This window comes from Nanorana parkeri, unplaced genomic scaffold (genome assembly GCF_000935625.1).
Source record: "Nanorana parkeri isolate BGI_ZX_2015 unplaced genomic scaffold, ASM93562v1 scaffold362, whole genome shotgun sequence".
Taxonomy (NCBI): Eukaryota; Metazoa; Chordata; class Amphibia; order Anura; family Dicroglossidae; genus Nanorana; species Nanorana parkeri.
This window is the reverse complement of record NW_017306630.1, coordinates 1,166,984-1,181,748: the sequence shown is the minus strand read 5'-3', so window position 1 is coordinate 1,181,748 and position 14,765 is coordinate 1,166,984. Positions and strand designations below refer to the sequence as shown.

The 14,765-nt window shown below is 43.2% G+C and overlaps 1 protein-coding gene across 1 annotated transcript in view; it reads right to left on the bottom strand.

The window, feature by feature from the left end:
* Positions 1-8,825: 8,825 nt before the first annotated feature.
* Positions 8,826-14,765, bottom strand: part of DHX58 (DExH-box helicase 58) — a 45,724-nt gene continuing 39,784 nt past the window's right edge. Inside the window, exons 11-13 of the mRNA XM_018558833.1 lie at positions 11,349-11,536; positions 10,037-10,130; positions 8,826-9,032 (exon numbers count right to left, since the gene is read on the bottom strand). Coding sequence (XP_018414335.1) covers positions 8,826-9,032; positions 10,037-10,130; positions 11,349-11,536 — 489 coding nt within the window. The remainder of the gene's footprint in view (positions 9,033-10,036; positions 10,131-11,348; positions 11,537-14,765) is intronic.

Below are 14,765 nucleotides of genomic sequence, written 5' to 3'. Positions count from 1 at the left end.
GGAACATGGAGCCAGCTTCCCGTGCGTTCAGGAAACTGGGCGGCGAGTAATGACCTGCCTCCAGATTGTCCGGAAATCCGGCTCGATGCTGATTGCTCAGGTAGCCGGCTTCATGCCAGCGGAAGCACCAGTACCGGTGCAGCCCTAGTATTTGGCAGAGATCCCCTTTCAGGCAGACTTTAAGAAGGCTGTTGCTTGTTAAAATCAAACAGATTTAGAGCATCTTGAGCGGCCAATGAAAATTTGTTCTCGACTCTTTGCCTCGGCGTAATTTGTACAAAAAAAATTTCTGCTGCGAGAGCTTCCACATCTGCCCCTGCTAAGGCCCTCTGTATCAGCCCCTGGTGATACCTACGCATCTGCCCCTGCTGAGACCCTCTGCCCCTGCTGAGACCCTCTGCACCTGCTGAGACCCTCTGCATTTGCCTGTAGTGATATCCTCCTTATAGGCCCTTGCTAAAACCCTCCGCATCTTACCCTGCTGAGACCCTTCTTATCTGTCCTGCTGAGACCTTCAGCATCTGCCCCTGCTTAGACCCTCCTCATCTGCCCTGTTGAGACCCTCCTTATCTGCCTCTAGTGAAACTCTTCTTATCTGCCCCTAGTGAGACCCTACTCATCTGCCCTGGTGAGACTCTCCTCATCTTCCCATAGTAAGACCCTTTTCACCTGCCCATGCTCAGACCCTGTGCATCTGCCCCTGGTGAGACCCTCCACATTTGCTCCTAGTGAGACCCTCCACATCTGCCCTGTTGAGACCCTCCTTTTTTCCCCTGCTGAGACCCTACGCATCTGCCCCTGGTGAGAACCTCCGCTTCCGCAACTGGTGAAATCCTTTGCATCTGCCCCTGCTGAGACCATCCACATCTGCCACTGGTGAAACCATCCACATCTAGCACTGGTGAGACCCTCCTTATCTGCTTGCTGAGACCCTCCACATCTGACCCTGGTGAGATCTTCTGCTTGTGCTGCATCCACCCACTGAACCTGCTGAAGGTGAGCACTTACCCGTGTGCTGGCGTGGAAGGAGCTGCCCATTAACACGTGCATGCAGGTGACGTCGCACATGTGTGTGTGATGGCTGCTCTCGGAGATGTCGTTGTGTATGCGTAATTCTAACTGCCCAGCATGCTTGTGCCGCCCCAATAGGGGCATAGAATATGAGATGCATAGCCTCAGTTAATATTAGCATTGTTATATAGGTTAGAATTTATATAGTGTGATTTGCCTAACTATTTTCTCATAGCTAAATTCATGTGTTATCCTATGCTGCCATCTAGTGGCCTTTTGTTGTAACAAACATGTTTTCTGTAATTATTCCTCATGTGACGATGTATTTCCCCCTAGTGTACGCCCCTTCCTTCTTCCTGTGTGCAGTACTTCCTGTGTCATGGCCACAGTTAGAAGCCACATGTAACAAGGACACACATATAATCTGCACAGTACGTAGGAAAGGCATCATTTTCTGACCGCACAATATTATAACCATTCAACTGCTGTTCCTATCATCTGCTGTACCCTGATGTTAAGAATAAACACCTCTTTGAATGAATCGGTATTGACGAGTTCAGCTATCTGACGAGGATTGTCCGCAGTGAGTATATCTGCTTATACAGGCCAGGCATAGAGGTCTCAGCAAGGGATATATTTTGCTATCACAACGATCGGAGTCAGAATAATGCTGTTTATTGATTCTGGTCTAAGGTCTGTCGTGTATTAGTGCTGGTCTGAGATCTGCAGTGCAGTGGTGATAGTCTGAAGTCTGCCGTGCATTCTGTCATTTTCACTTTCCAAATTGCCTATATTGGTCTAGATATTGACAGTCTCCTACCAAAGGACAGTCTCCTCCATCTTTTAGTAAATTGTCCCACTATTTTGAAAATAGTGTGGAGAATAATTTCTGTAACACAAGAATGTGTGCATAAACATTCCTTTGGTGGGGCTTGTGGGTGTGGCTTGTATATGGGCGGAGCACAAGGGGGCCCATAATCTTGTATTGGCCAGGTGACCCATGTGTTGTCAGTCCGCCCCTGATTGTCCCATTTCCAGCTCATCAAAGAAAAGCAAGTCTTTGAGTTCGGATAGAAGGGCACGGCGAAGGGAAGATGCAGAGGCGGACATTTCCGCAGCCAAGTTCACATACCAGCAGCGGGCTTTTTTGCTCTCCAGGTTACAGTCTGGGTTTTTGTAAAAAATAGAAATCTGTGTTTCCTCCAGTGGGGGGCCCAGGACCGGATCTCAATGAGGTCCCCCAGCCTTGGGCTCTCCTGCAGCCGGTGGTAAGTCCGCTCGTGGGAGGTACGCTCTCCATCCAGTGTGTGTGTGTGTGTCCCGCTACCTCTGGGCTCTTCTCAGCCGCGCTGCTGTCAAACTAAGAGATGTGGCTGTGTTAAAGCGGCAACGGCAGTGTCCGAGGGGCGGGCGACACTGCTGTCACCGTTTTAACACAGCCGCGTCTCCTTCCACGCAGGCTGGAACAGGCACGGGGGGTGGGGGATATACAGGTTAGTGACGGGCCCTCTATTGGCTGCGGGCCCTCGGGCAGTGCCCAACTGCCCGTATGGTCAGTCCGCCCGGGGACGATTTTAACCTTTAATAATGTGTTGAAAATGAGAGAAGATTTTTAGAGCTGTGACTAGGAAGAACCCCAAAACAGGGCGGAACGAGGCTGAAAACCTTTAATATTGAAAGCCCGCCTCTAATTATAGTCACTTTAAAGAACTCTAATACAAAGTCACATTCACTGCTCTGTTTTAGATACATTGCATTTTAGGTGCATTATCTATTTGGATGTGCTTTACATGTTTTAAATTTGTGGGTTCTTGGACACTGACAATGACACACTGACACTTGGGGGTCCAGAACAATGACACACAGACACTTGGGGGTCCCAGAACAATGACACACTGACACTGGGGGTTCCAGTACAATGACACACTGACACTGGGGGATCCACAACAATGACACACTGACACTTGGTGGTCCAGAACAATGACACACTGACACTGGGGGTCCAGAACAATGACACTGGGGGGTCCAGAACAATGATACACTGACACTTGGGATCCAGAACAATTACATGCTTAGACCCTAGCAGGTCAGCAGTGCATTAGTGCTGGTTTGTTGTCTGTCATGCAGTGGTTCTGGTCTGAGGTCTGCCGTGTATTGGTTCTGGTCTGAGGTTTACTGTCTATTGGTTCTGGTCTGAGGTATACTGTCTATTAGTTCTGGTCTGAGTTCTGCCGTGTATTTGTTCTGGTCAGAGGTCTGCCGTGCGTTCTGCCATTTAGCTCACTGTCCAAATCGTCTATATTGGTCTAGATTTTGAAATTCTCCTACCAATTTCCCAGCAATTCATCTTTTAGTGAATTGGCTCACTACTTTAAAAATGGTGTGGAGAAAAAACTTCTATAAAACAAGAATGTTTATGCAGGTGGGCCTTGTATACCTTACCTATTCTCTCTTTTTTCACTTCTTTATTTTCTTCATTTTGTTCTTTTCCCTTCCATGTGTTCCCTTTACCTTCTTCCCTTCTATTATACCTTTCCTCTTATTTATTTATTTTTTTGTTTATATCCATCAAGTTAAAAACATCCATACTTCTCACCCTCCAATCCAGTTTCCTCTATCTTCGTACTTTTATTCCATTCTTTCTACCTTCCTTTGTTTTTTACCTCTCTTCCTGTTCTTACTCAGGCTGTGACTACACTATGCAATCACTGAACAGTGACGTTTACAGAAAACTAATAGCCACACATGTCCATGGTAGCACAGGAACTATACAGTCAATGCGATTGGATGTGACAGACGGCAGTGACTGCATAATTCCAGAGTGGACATCACTTGGCAGACCCAGTGGCCAGAAAAGTAACCACTAACACTAATTATCCCAATTTGCAATCAAAGGAACACTTTAAAAATGGTCAGTGGTAAAGTGGTCCCTTACATTAGTGGCAAGTGGCAAAAAGATATCATTGGTATCTGTGGTTAATTACCTGACCACTGCTTCTGGTTCTACCAGTGACAGCCACGCCAGAGCCAGAAACAATGTAGTCACTGTCAGCAGTCAGTATGTATGGTCGACAGTTCGTTTTTATCAAAAGCATTGCCTGCTTCCCAGTTGCAGAGGACATAATATAAAGTATATTGTGTTCTCAGCAACATGGCTATGAACAGCGTTTTTAATGGAAAACCATCAACTGTGAATGTCTGTGCCATAGACTTTTGTCGCCTTGCTGCTAACCAGCTAAAGTCAGTCAGTAAAAAGCCAGAAAGTGAGGCCGAGTGAATGCACATTCTTAGTTACTAGGTTTTTGTTTTAATATACTGTATCAACATTTACTCATCCTTTGACTTTCCAATCCCAGGGAAAACACTTGTAATATTTGCTGTCTGTTTTGTCTAGGTGTACTTCTTTGTAAAAAGACTGATTCAATTACCTGCCCCGCTGTCTCAGCTCTGGCTGAGAGTACAGTGTAAAGGTGCCAGACACCTTTCAATTATCGTTTGAAAATCAAATGTGATCTGTTTTTGGTGCAATAATCGGCCAGTTGATGGGAATGCACGGTCGCAATTACTGTATAAGTGGCCGGATTTGGTTTAACGGGCAGACTAGAAAACTTTTGTGGAAACGGACCAAAATTGAACGAAAATCTGTTCTGTTGATCGACGAAATTTGGCCAGTTAGTATTGCTGATGAACGATTACCGAAATCTACATAGGTCTGTGCATGGCGGGCTATTGGGTGGAAATTGAACGAGGGTGCGATGACGGGACAAATAAAACTGAACGATAATTGTAAGGTGTATTTCCACCTTTAGAATGGGTCTGAGCTGCAGAATTAATTGTCTGTGACCGATCTCTGTGACTTCATGACCCAAGCTTTTGACTACTGGCAAGATGGCAGTACCCGGCAGATATGCATGAATTAGTAACTTTGCCCTGACACCCTTTTTTTGATTCACTTTTAACAATTGCTGTCCGGGGCTTTATGTAGGATTCTTTTGTGTCTGTGGCTGTACAAACCTGGGGTAACCAATCAGATTTCTGTTATCATAAGTTAAGTGTAGCCAGGTGAACAAAGAATGCTTTCTGATTGTGCTATGGCCAGATTAAATAATCTAGTTAGCCTTTTTAAAGCAATGTTTGCCAATGCAATATATAGGTACCTTAAAACTTGACTAAGACTCCACAAAATAGAAAACAGAACCAAGCAGTTGGTTTAATACATTTGAAAGCATACATTACATAATATTACAAACATTACTGTACAGGTCTTCAGGAATTGTTTAGCCTCTCCCTTTTGTTTCCCCTAAACAGGCAGTCAGCTGCTAACTGCCATTTCTGCAGTTCACGTTTGAAAATGAAGGATTTTGATTAGTTGCTATGGTCAACAATAAATTTTTCCTACTACATGTATATACATATACTGAGCTGTGCTGATATATCGTCGCACACATATAAGATCCATTATATTGGAATCCTTGGTAGACTTCACAAGTTGGGATTTGTTCTCCTGTGATTATAATACAAAGTGCAATTGAATGTCAGTGCATGTCATGCTGGGCAACAATGGAATTTCTACTAAGCCTACTGATTCTCCAGTTCATGACTTCAATTCTTGGGAACCTTGACACAGGAAAAATGACTGACTCCCTTGGTAATGTGAAAAAAAGCTAATCTATCTAAGTTGCATATTCTGTTTTATTAGTAACATTTAGCTAAGTAGAACCTTAAATTAAATGAACTTTTGCCTTGAACTCCTTATGAGAAATTACAGTGATATTGTCTTGCCTGTCATAGCTGCATATCTGCAGTGCAAGATCATCTAAGGCAAATCCCGCCCACTGCTGCTGACTGCTTTTCAGACAAGATTTATGTTGGTCTGAGGACCTCATGGAGATGAAGCTGTACATAGGACCCTGCAGTCAGGGCCCGATTTCCCACAAGGCCAACCAAGGCCCGGTCTCGGGCAGCAGGGAGTAGAGGGGCAGCAGGGGTGTAGAATTCCTATCTCCCGACTAGGGTTGCCACTTATTCTTACATCGAAACCCGAACACTCTAGTGACGCACACATTTTTTTGGGGGAGAATGAGTCGCGGCTTCTTCATATGTAAATAGCGCCACCCATTCATATGTAAATATCCCAGTCAAGACTATTTTCAGTGGGGGGCCAGTATCCCCTATCCTAATTTTGGTTGCCCATGTCTGCCTCACATCTTGTGTCTGGGTTTCAGCTTCCACGAAACCCGGACACAACATTCAAAACCCGAACTGTCCAGGTGAATCCCAGACAGGTGGCAACCCTACTCCCCACCCCCAGGGTCATGCAGTTCCGGGCGCTGGGCGGGTAGTTGCTTTCTTCTTGTTTCGCCGAGATCACTTGTATGCAGCCTGCAGGTAACTGTCATTCTCCATGGGGGGGGGGAGGGGATTTGTTGGGTATTTAAAGCAATGTTTGCCAATGCAATATATAGGTACCTTAAAACTTGACTAAGACTCCACAAAATAGAAAACAGAACCAAGCAGTTGGTTTAATACATTTGAAAGCATACATTACATAATATTACAAACATTACTGTACAGGTCTTCAGGAATTGTTTAGCCTCTCCCTTTTGTTTCCCCTAAACAGGCAGTCAGCTGCTAACTGCCATTTCTGCAGTTCACGTTTGAAAATGAAGGATTTTGATTAGTTGCTATGGTCAACAATAAATTTTTCCTACTACATGTATATACATATACTGAGCTGTGCTGATATATCGTCGCACACATATAAGATCCATTATATTGGAATCCTTGGTAGACTTCACAAGTTGGGATTTGTTCTCCTGTGATTATAATACAAAGTGCAATTGAATGTCAGTGCATGTCATGCTGGGCAACAATGGAATTTCTACTAAGCCTACTGATTCTCCAGTTCATGACTTCAATTCTTGGGAACCTTGACACAGGAAAAATGACTGACTCCCTTGGTAATGTGAAAAAAAGCTAATCTATCTAAGTTGCATATTCTGTTTTATTAGTAACATTTAGCTAAGTAGAACCTTAAATTAAATGAACTTTTGCCTTGAACTCCTTATGAGAAATTACAGTGATATTGTCTTGCCTGTCATAGCTGCATATCTGCAGTGCAAGATCATCTAAGGCAAATCCCGCCCACTGCTGCTGACTGCTTTTCAGACAAGATTTATGTTGGTCTGAGGACCTCATGGAGATGAAGCTGTACATAGGACCCTGCAGTCAGGGCCCGATTTCCCACAAGGCCAACCAAGGCCCGGTCTCGGGCAGCAGGGAGTAGAGGGGCAGCAGGGGTGTAGAATTCCTATCTCCCGACTAGGGTTGCCACTTATTCTTACATCGAAACCCGAACACTCTAGTGACGCACACATTTTTTTGGGGGAGAATGAGTCGCGGCTTCTTCATATGTAAATAGCGCCACCCATTCATATGTAAATATCCCAGTCAAGACTATTTTCAGTGGGGGGCCAGTATCCCCTATCCTAATTTTGGTTGCCCATGTCTGCCTCACATCTTGTGTCTGGGTTTCAGCTTCCACGAAACCCGGACACAACATTCAAAACCCGAACTGTCCAGGTGAATCCCAGACAGGTGGCAACCCTACTCCCCACCCCCAGGGTCATGCAGTTCCGGGCGCTGGGCGGGTAGTTGCTTTCTTCTTGTTTCGCCGAGATCACTTGTATGCAGCCTGCAGGTAACTGTCATTCTCCATGGGGGGGGGGAGGGGATTTGGTGGGGAGGGGGGCGCATTGAGGAGGCTGGCCATGGGGCAGCAGAGATAAATCCGGCCCCTGCCTGCAGTGCTAGGATCTCCCTGCTCCTAATTCATTTTGTAGATCTGTGCTTCCTCCACCTCTCCTGCCACCAACTGATGTCTCCCCATCCTGTGCTGCTGTTTGTGGATCCAACGTTTCTACTGCTTGTTGTTATTTTCCTACACTAGTCATCAGTTCCCTGTTCATCACTTTAATTAGATCATAAGCCATCAGGGAAGGGAGAGCAGGTTTGACATCAATAAGTAAATATCTGGTCCTCTACTGAGATGGCTGGTGTCACACAGAATCACAGCGTGGAATGTGGCATAGAAAGTCAGTTGTGGGCAAAATATCAGCTTCAGGTAGCTCATTGGGATTATCAGTGACTAGTCTTTGACCATTCACTTTTTTGGGCACAGTTTCCAGTCCACTTTATAGGATAATTCCACTTCTTACAAAAAATAAAAATAAATACACACCTTTTTACATAAATAAGGTTGTCACATGAAAAATGGTCAGAAATGGGAACTTAGCCTTTAAGACAGACAAGGAAGGGCCAGTTAATATCCTTTGGGTTGATACCATTTGTAGTTCTGCCTCTGCTCAGAAAACTGAGGTAGTATGAACATTTTACAGCATAAAAAACATGAATGTAAAAAGATCCAGTTTATTGGCCCCCAAACACTGAATTATAGGAAACATGTTGGACTCCTTCCCTTTTTTAATGCTTATGGCATCCTTAACTCCATCCACAGGCTTTTTTTTAAGTTCTATATTTTTTACCACACCCTGTCATTGTTAGAGAGGTTCAGAGGATGACAAATGTTAAAGATCCCTCGTTGATATATTGGTATTCAGTACCTTTGATAAAAGAAAATTTTATAACCATAAATATTAATTTGTTTCACAGAAGCATAGAGAATGAAGTTAGAACTTTGATACAAAACTGTTTTGCTTCCCACCCACCATTTTGCTTCCCACCCACCTTTGACATATTTAGTAATGATCGGATGTTGATTTAAGAAAGGTAACTTCATCCATAAATCTTCATACTTAGTCATCGTCGTCATCATCATCATCAACAAATAATAAATTGTTCTCTTCACAATACTGATTGTAATTAAAAAGCTCTAATGGAAAAGGCACATCCTTCCACTGTTTGTAGGGCCTCCGCCCCTCAGGAGTTGTTATTATAAAATTCTTGATGCCTACAGTTGGAAGAGACACTCCTTTGTAAATCATCATAATGCCCCAGTTCCGCTGAAAGGAAGAGAACATCAGGTTACTGGAGAGTGTAAAAATGTGGAAAGGCAACTACGTTACCAAGACATTAAGGACTAGTAAAGATGAATGCCAGGATTTTCAAAAGTTGACCCTTGCAGTGGACCTACCCCCGCACTGCAAGGGTTAACTGCTCGTTTTGGTCTAGGGAACGGAATAAAGAAGATATACTCGCCTGATCCTCAGTCCTGTGGCAGTCAGCACTCACCTCTCTCCCTCTTCAGCTGTGGTATGTTCCTCGGCATCCTCAAGTCTAATGTACCTGCATTAGATGTGATGACTCACAGGTCCTTACACCGCTGGAGCCTGGGGACGAAGAGGCTGCGGGGATTGGTCTAGTAGCCCAGGTAGGACCAAGGATCCGGTGAGTATTTTTTTTTTTATTGTGCCCCCTAGCCCAAAACAAGCATTTGGATGAACTTCACTGACATGGCCAGACTTGTCATAGTGGTGGTGAGCATGACAAATACTGTTTGGGAGTTGAATCCTTTTAACTCCTATAGGAAGATTGTTATATGTTCTATACAGTATATTGTTTTTCAGTACCGTCTCCCTATATAATAAAATATCTATTTTAATACATGTTTAATTGTTGGCATCCCTTAATGTTCTTCTGACATTCAGAGAATAACAAAATATGAAATACAATAAAAACCCTCTGACAATTTTAACATTTAAAATTCTGCGGGGCTTTGGGGCAAATACATGACATATAGCTCAGGTACAAAATAAATATGGACTGGAGAACTAAGATTTTTACAGGGTTATCCACTAAAGGGTGAAGAGTTTGGAGAAGACAGGAGAAGTGAACAATCTAGGGCAACATAGCTGATTTGGAAAAAATTCTCTAATTCAGCTCACTTGCCAGTTCAGCTATGTTGTCCTAGATTGTTCACTTCTCCTGCCTTCTCCAAACTCTTCACCCTTTTGTGAATAAACCTGTTAATTTTGAACCAGCAATTAGTGCAAAAATTCCACACTACCTCACAAAACCTGCATCTGATGGCTCCTCCAGGGACCCAGTCTTCCATCTTTTTTCCCAGATCAACAGGCGCTGTGTATTCTTCATAATAGACTCTAGAAATATTATCAAATAAGACAGTTGTAAACGGAAGGTTCCTACATCTTGTGTATACAGGGGTGGAGCTACAGCATGGCTGCAAAAAAGCCATTGGCATACAAGCATCGCATCCCATCTCTTCTGCACCACCACAAGCACATAATAACTAACGCCAATGGTGATCTTCATTGAACTGACCACCAACTTAACAGGCCGGTCCTACTGGCATACTTACCATTAATGTAAGGGGTCATTTCTTTTTCAACTGACTACCAGTAAAAGGGGAATTTCTTCCTAAACTGACCACCAATGTAATGGGGCATTTGCATTCTTACAACTAATGTAACAGGGCAATAATACTGGCTAAAAATGTAATGGGGGCATCAACACTGACAACTACCATTTATGCTAAGCACCAATGTACAGGGTGCTTTTATTAAGGGGGCTGTTCGGTGACCATCAGCGCAAAAAGGTGTGGAAACAGGAGGGATGCAGTGGTCACCACGGAGAACTAATAAGTAGTAAGTACTAAGAAGTGTACAAGGGGCCTGTTGTTAGTGGTGAAAAATGCCAGGTTCCACTGAAATCTCACTGGAAAGGGGAGCACAGAGTGGGGTATCAACATTTTGCTTTGGCACTTTGTTATATGTAGTTACACTACTGTGTACAGTATTTTAGCCTGTTTCAACTATAAACAGATGAAAATGTAAATGACCACCAGGCAACTAGCATTTTCAGAAGGAACTGTTAGCAATGGCAGGCTCCTTGATTTGCTTATGGTAGATTTCTTTTTTTCCATTTGATCAGTTTGGTATCATGCCTGAAATGCGTTAACTACAAATGTTCTGCCATTAGTGATGGCTAAACACAGTAGTGCAACACTGCAGCTACTGCTACTGTTACTTATATACTCTTTCTTGTGCCACCTTTTCTTTATGCCTCTATGCATGTACTGTAATCTGTTTTGTATAAGCCTTGTGACACTACACTTCATGGGTAGTCTAAAAATGAAACAAACTAATAAACCTTACTAAAGGGTCAATATTTAAAAATTATATTCTAGTTTTCAATATACTGTATATGTCAGATATTGTATATAGATTTCTCAGGGTCTGCAGTGGGAAAATCTCATTAATACCTTGGGTGGAATGATTCTTTAATAAAACACAAAAGTAAATCAGATACATTTCATATAACTATTTCCCCATAAATGCCATTTCCTAATGTACACTTACTTAAAGTTAGGATTGACATTGACATGGTGAATACCTTCCACAACCCGAAAATCATTCCCGTGCCCAACTGCAATGACACAGTTCCTGCAGTCCAAACGAACATCTTGAGGATTGAATTTCTTTTTCTGCTCCACCTTAGCTTGTTTCACCTGACGTTCAATGAGAGACGACAACTGCAGATCCAAAATCTGTGTCAAAACAACAAAAACGTATCAAATGGTTACATATTTACTACCTCTAATTTTATACAGTAGTTGGCCAGACCATATACACTGTGTTTTCACCTATACACACAGAGTCTTGAACATCTGTGAGATGCCCCCCAAGCACAGGAACTACAGAGTTAAAGGAGAACTATGGGGTTAAGGCTTTTCCCCATAGTTCTCCTTAGGGTAACGGGAGGACACAAACTAGCGTCCTCCCGTCACCCTAGGCTCAGTATACCGCAAGCTATCCTGAGACGCCGCAGTATACTGCTCGCTGCAGCTCGCGGTATACTGAGACAATTATGCCGGGATCCGCCCAGCTGCGTGACTGACAGCTGGCTCTGCCTATCTAGAGGCAGAGTCAGCTGTACCCGTCCCCTCCCCCGTCCATTCCGCCAGTCAGCGCTGGAGGATCGGAGCGGGGAATCCACCCCCTCCCCTTGCATGGCAGAGAGCCGTGACAGGATCGAGAGGTGAGCGAATGCCGGTATGTGTTCGCTCACCTCCCGATCTACTAAGCCAACCTGTGACAGTCTCATTGTCACAGGTCGGCTAGAACTATGAGGTGAGTGAAAAGCACTCACCTCATAGTTCTCCTTTAAAAGCCTCTGTATGTCTAATAATAGTTGCACCAATGTTTATCCAAATTATATATTTTCAAAATAGCTTCAAAATTATTATTTGTGCAAACCAATACAAAAATCTCAAAAGCCCTCTGATGACAGTGTACACAGAATTGACATGTCCTTTTTTATGCAGATATCAGGGATCTAAATAGAACTTTGACGTTTTCACTGTACAGCGGAGAAAGACATTGTTGGAAGATGGAGGAGAACTTAGGAGATCAGGGACTCCCTTTTCCCACATTGATGTAATGAGAATGAACCCGTAAGAGCTCAGGCAAGTTGCATAGTACATGCTTAACACATCCCCTGATCTCACTTGGCTTCCTGACAAGTACAGCTGATAAGACTGGAAAGAGGAGAGAAGCCTGGTCTCCTCATCAGCATTAGCACAGAGGCAGCGTTATGGGACAGTCCTGCTTTTACTTTGTAGCTTTGCTGTTTTTAGGGCCTGTATCGGCGGGATTTGGGCTTGTGTCGATGGCATTAGTTTGGCATCAGTTTGAGATGCTTTTGAGATCATTTAAAATTCTTTGACAGGTGTATTTGACCTGCAGTTGACTTTTTCTTCTAAGCTGTATTGGACCTGCTTGTACATGGAGGCAGCCATATTTGCAGATTACATACAGTTCATAGGCTCTGCTCTCTGTTTTTGTTTTGCTTTATTGTTCATTCTCACAATGCATGTATATGAGTTGGTCAAACAATGCACTACTTTGTGTATCTTACCTCATAAGTTGTTAATCTAATATGCAAATCTTCACATTTAATACAATAACAAGAATAAGAATACATGTATTACTCATAATAAAAAGTACTTTAAAACTCGCCTCTGTGCAAAACTAAAACCACCTCCTACCCTTCTCTGCCATATAGGTGTATGCCTAGGTAGTGCATCAAAGTATCAGAAGGGTGAGAAGCTGCAAAGGCAATTCATCCCTTTGTAAGAATGCAAGCATAAAACAGGAATGAAGAGTGTGGGTTCCCATCTGAGTGGTGGTAAGTAACATTTCTTTGGTATAAGTTGTGTGCAGTACAGAATCCTCTTATAGGCCATCAATTACTTTTATTGCTACATGTTTTGGGGTGAGGTGCCAGCAGGAAACTTTTTAACATTAGTGTGTAAAGGCACTTTTCTACACACCACAATAGTGGTTTTCAAGTTTAAATATAATTCCATTCCAACAAATTTGTAAGTGTTATCAACCGTACAGATTTAACAAACTATGTAACTATGTACAGCAGAGACACTGGATACAGGAATCAGGTACTGATTCCCTAAGGGTCTCAATGAAACTACAGAGATTTTTTTTTTCGAGAGAGATTTTTCGAAAGAGAGAGATTTTTAGAGAGAGAGAGATTATATTATCGTCAGTGAAATAGTACCACTTCTGACCACTAGAGGTCAGACAAGCTATTTGGATAAATTCACGACATAAGGGATATAAGAAACGTTTCAATTCACAAAGCCAACGCACCATGATAAGGATCTTTGTTTTGTAAAAGGTGAGTTATTTCCAGCCAGTGAGTCCAATGAGATTTTCCAATTATAGTCACATGACTGTTAACAGAGTGCCTTAAAATGTATTTCCACTTTCCAAGCCAAACTGGGATAACACCTATTTTATATTTGTTACATGTTCCCATTCACGTAGCATAAGCTACAAATATTTAACCACTTGAAGCCTGGTGTGTTAAACCCCCTTCCTGTACAGACGATTTTCCAGTATTCAGCACTGCAACTTTGACTGACACTTATTCAGCCATGCAACGCTGTACTGAAATGAATTTTACACCATTTTCCGGGGACATATAGAGCTTTCTTCTAAGCTGTATCTTGGGTTCATAAAAGCATAATTATTCATTGATAATTATATTTTATGGGTATGTATTTATATGTATATTAATATATTATATTTTTGCTCATTTTAATCTGTACAGTATTTATAACCTTGCTTCTGTTTTAATCAAATACTGCCTGTGACAAACACAGTCGCAAAAGTATTAATCAGTCAGGAGGGGCGGTTATGTCCACCACCAGGAGATTAAATGTAATTATTCACTTTATGCCAAGGATGCTCCTGTGTTTCCTTGAAGAAGGGATGGTGCTTTGTCCTGAAACGAGTTGAGATAAAAACCTATAAGCAAATTCTGTACTACACACAACTTTTACTACAGAGGTGTCACTCAGCAACACTAAGAAGGGAATCTGGGGGGGCGTGTCCTGCTCATGGCGGAGTAAGAAGCAAACGCAGCGAGCTCCGTGGGTTTCATCCTTACACTCCACTTATACCGACTTATACCCCTCTAAGTTGGGTCACACAAGATGTCCAAACGCAGCAAAGAGGACAAGCAAGCCTCACAGCGGGGTACCCCCTCGATGCAGGAGTTTTTCACCTCGACCCGCACCAGGCCCCGAGGCCGGGACCAATCCATCATGGCGTCCGAGCCCCGTCTCCTGCGCACACCTAGAGGCAATGCCCGGTCTCGTTCCCCCACACCGAATGAACTCCGTTCCGGAACACACTCACCCCAGATATACGACTCCGACTCCACGGACGCGGACTCTTACACTTCTCGCAAGCAAC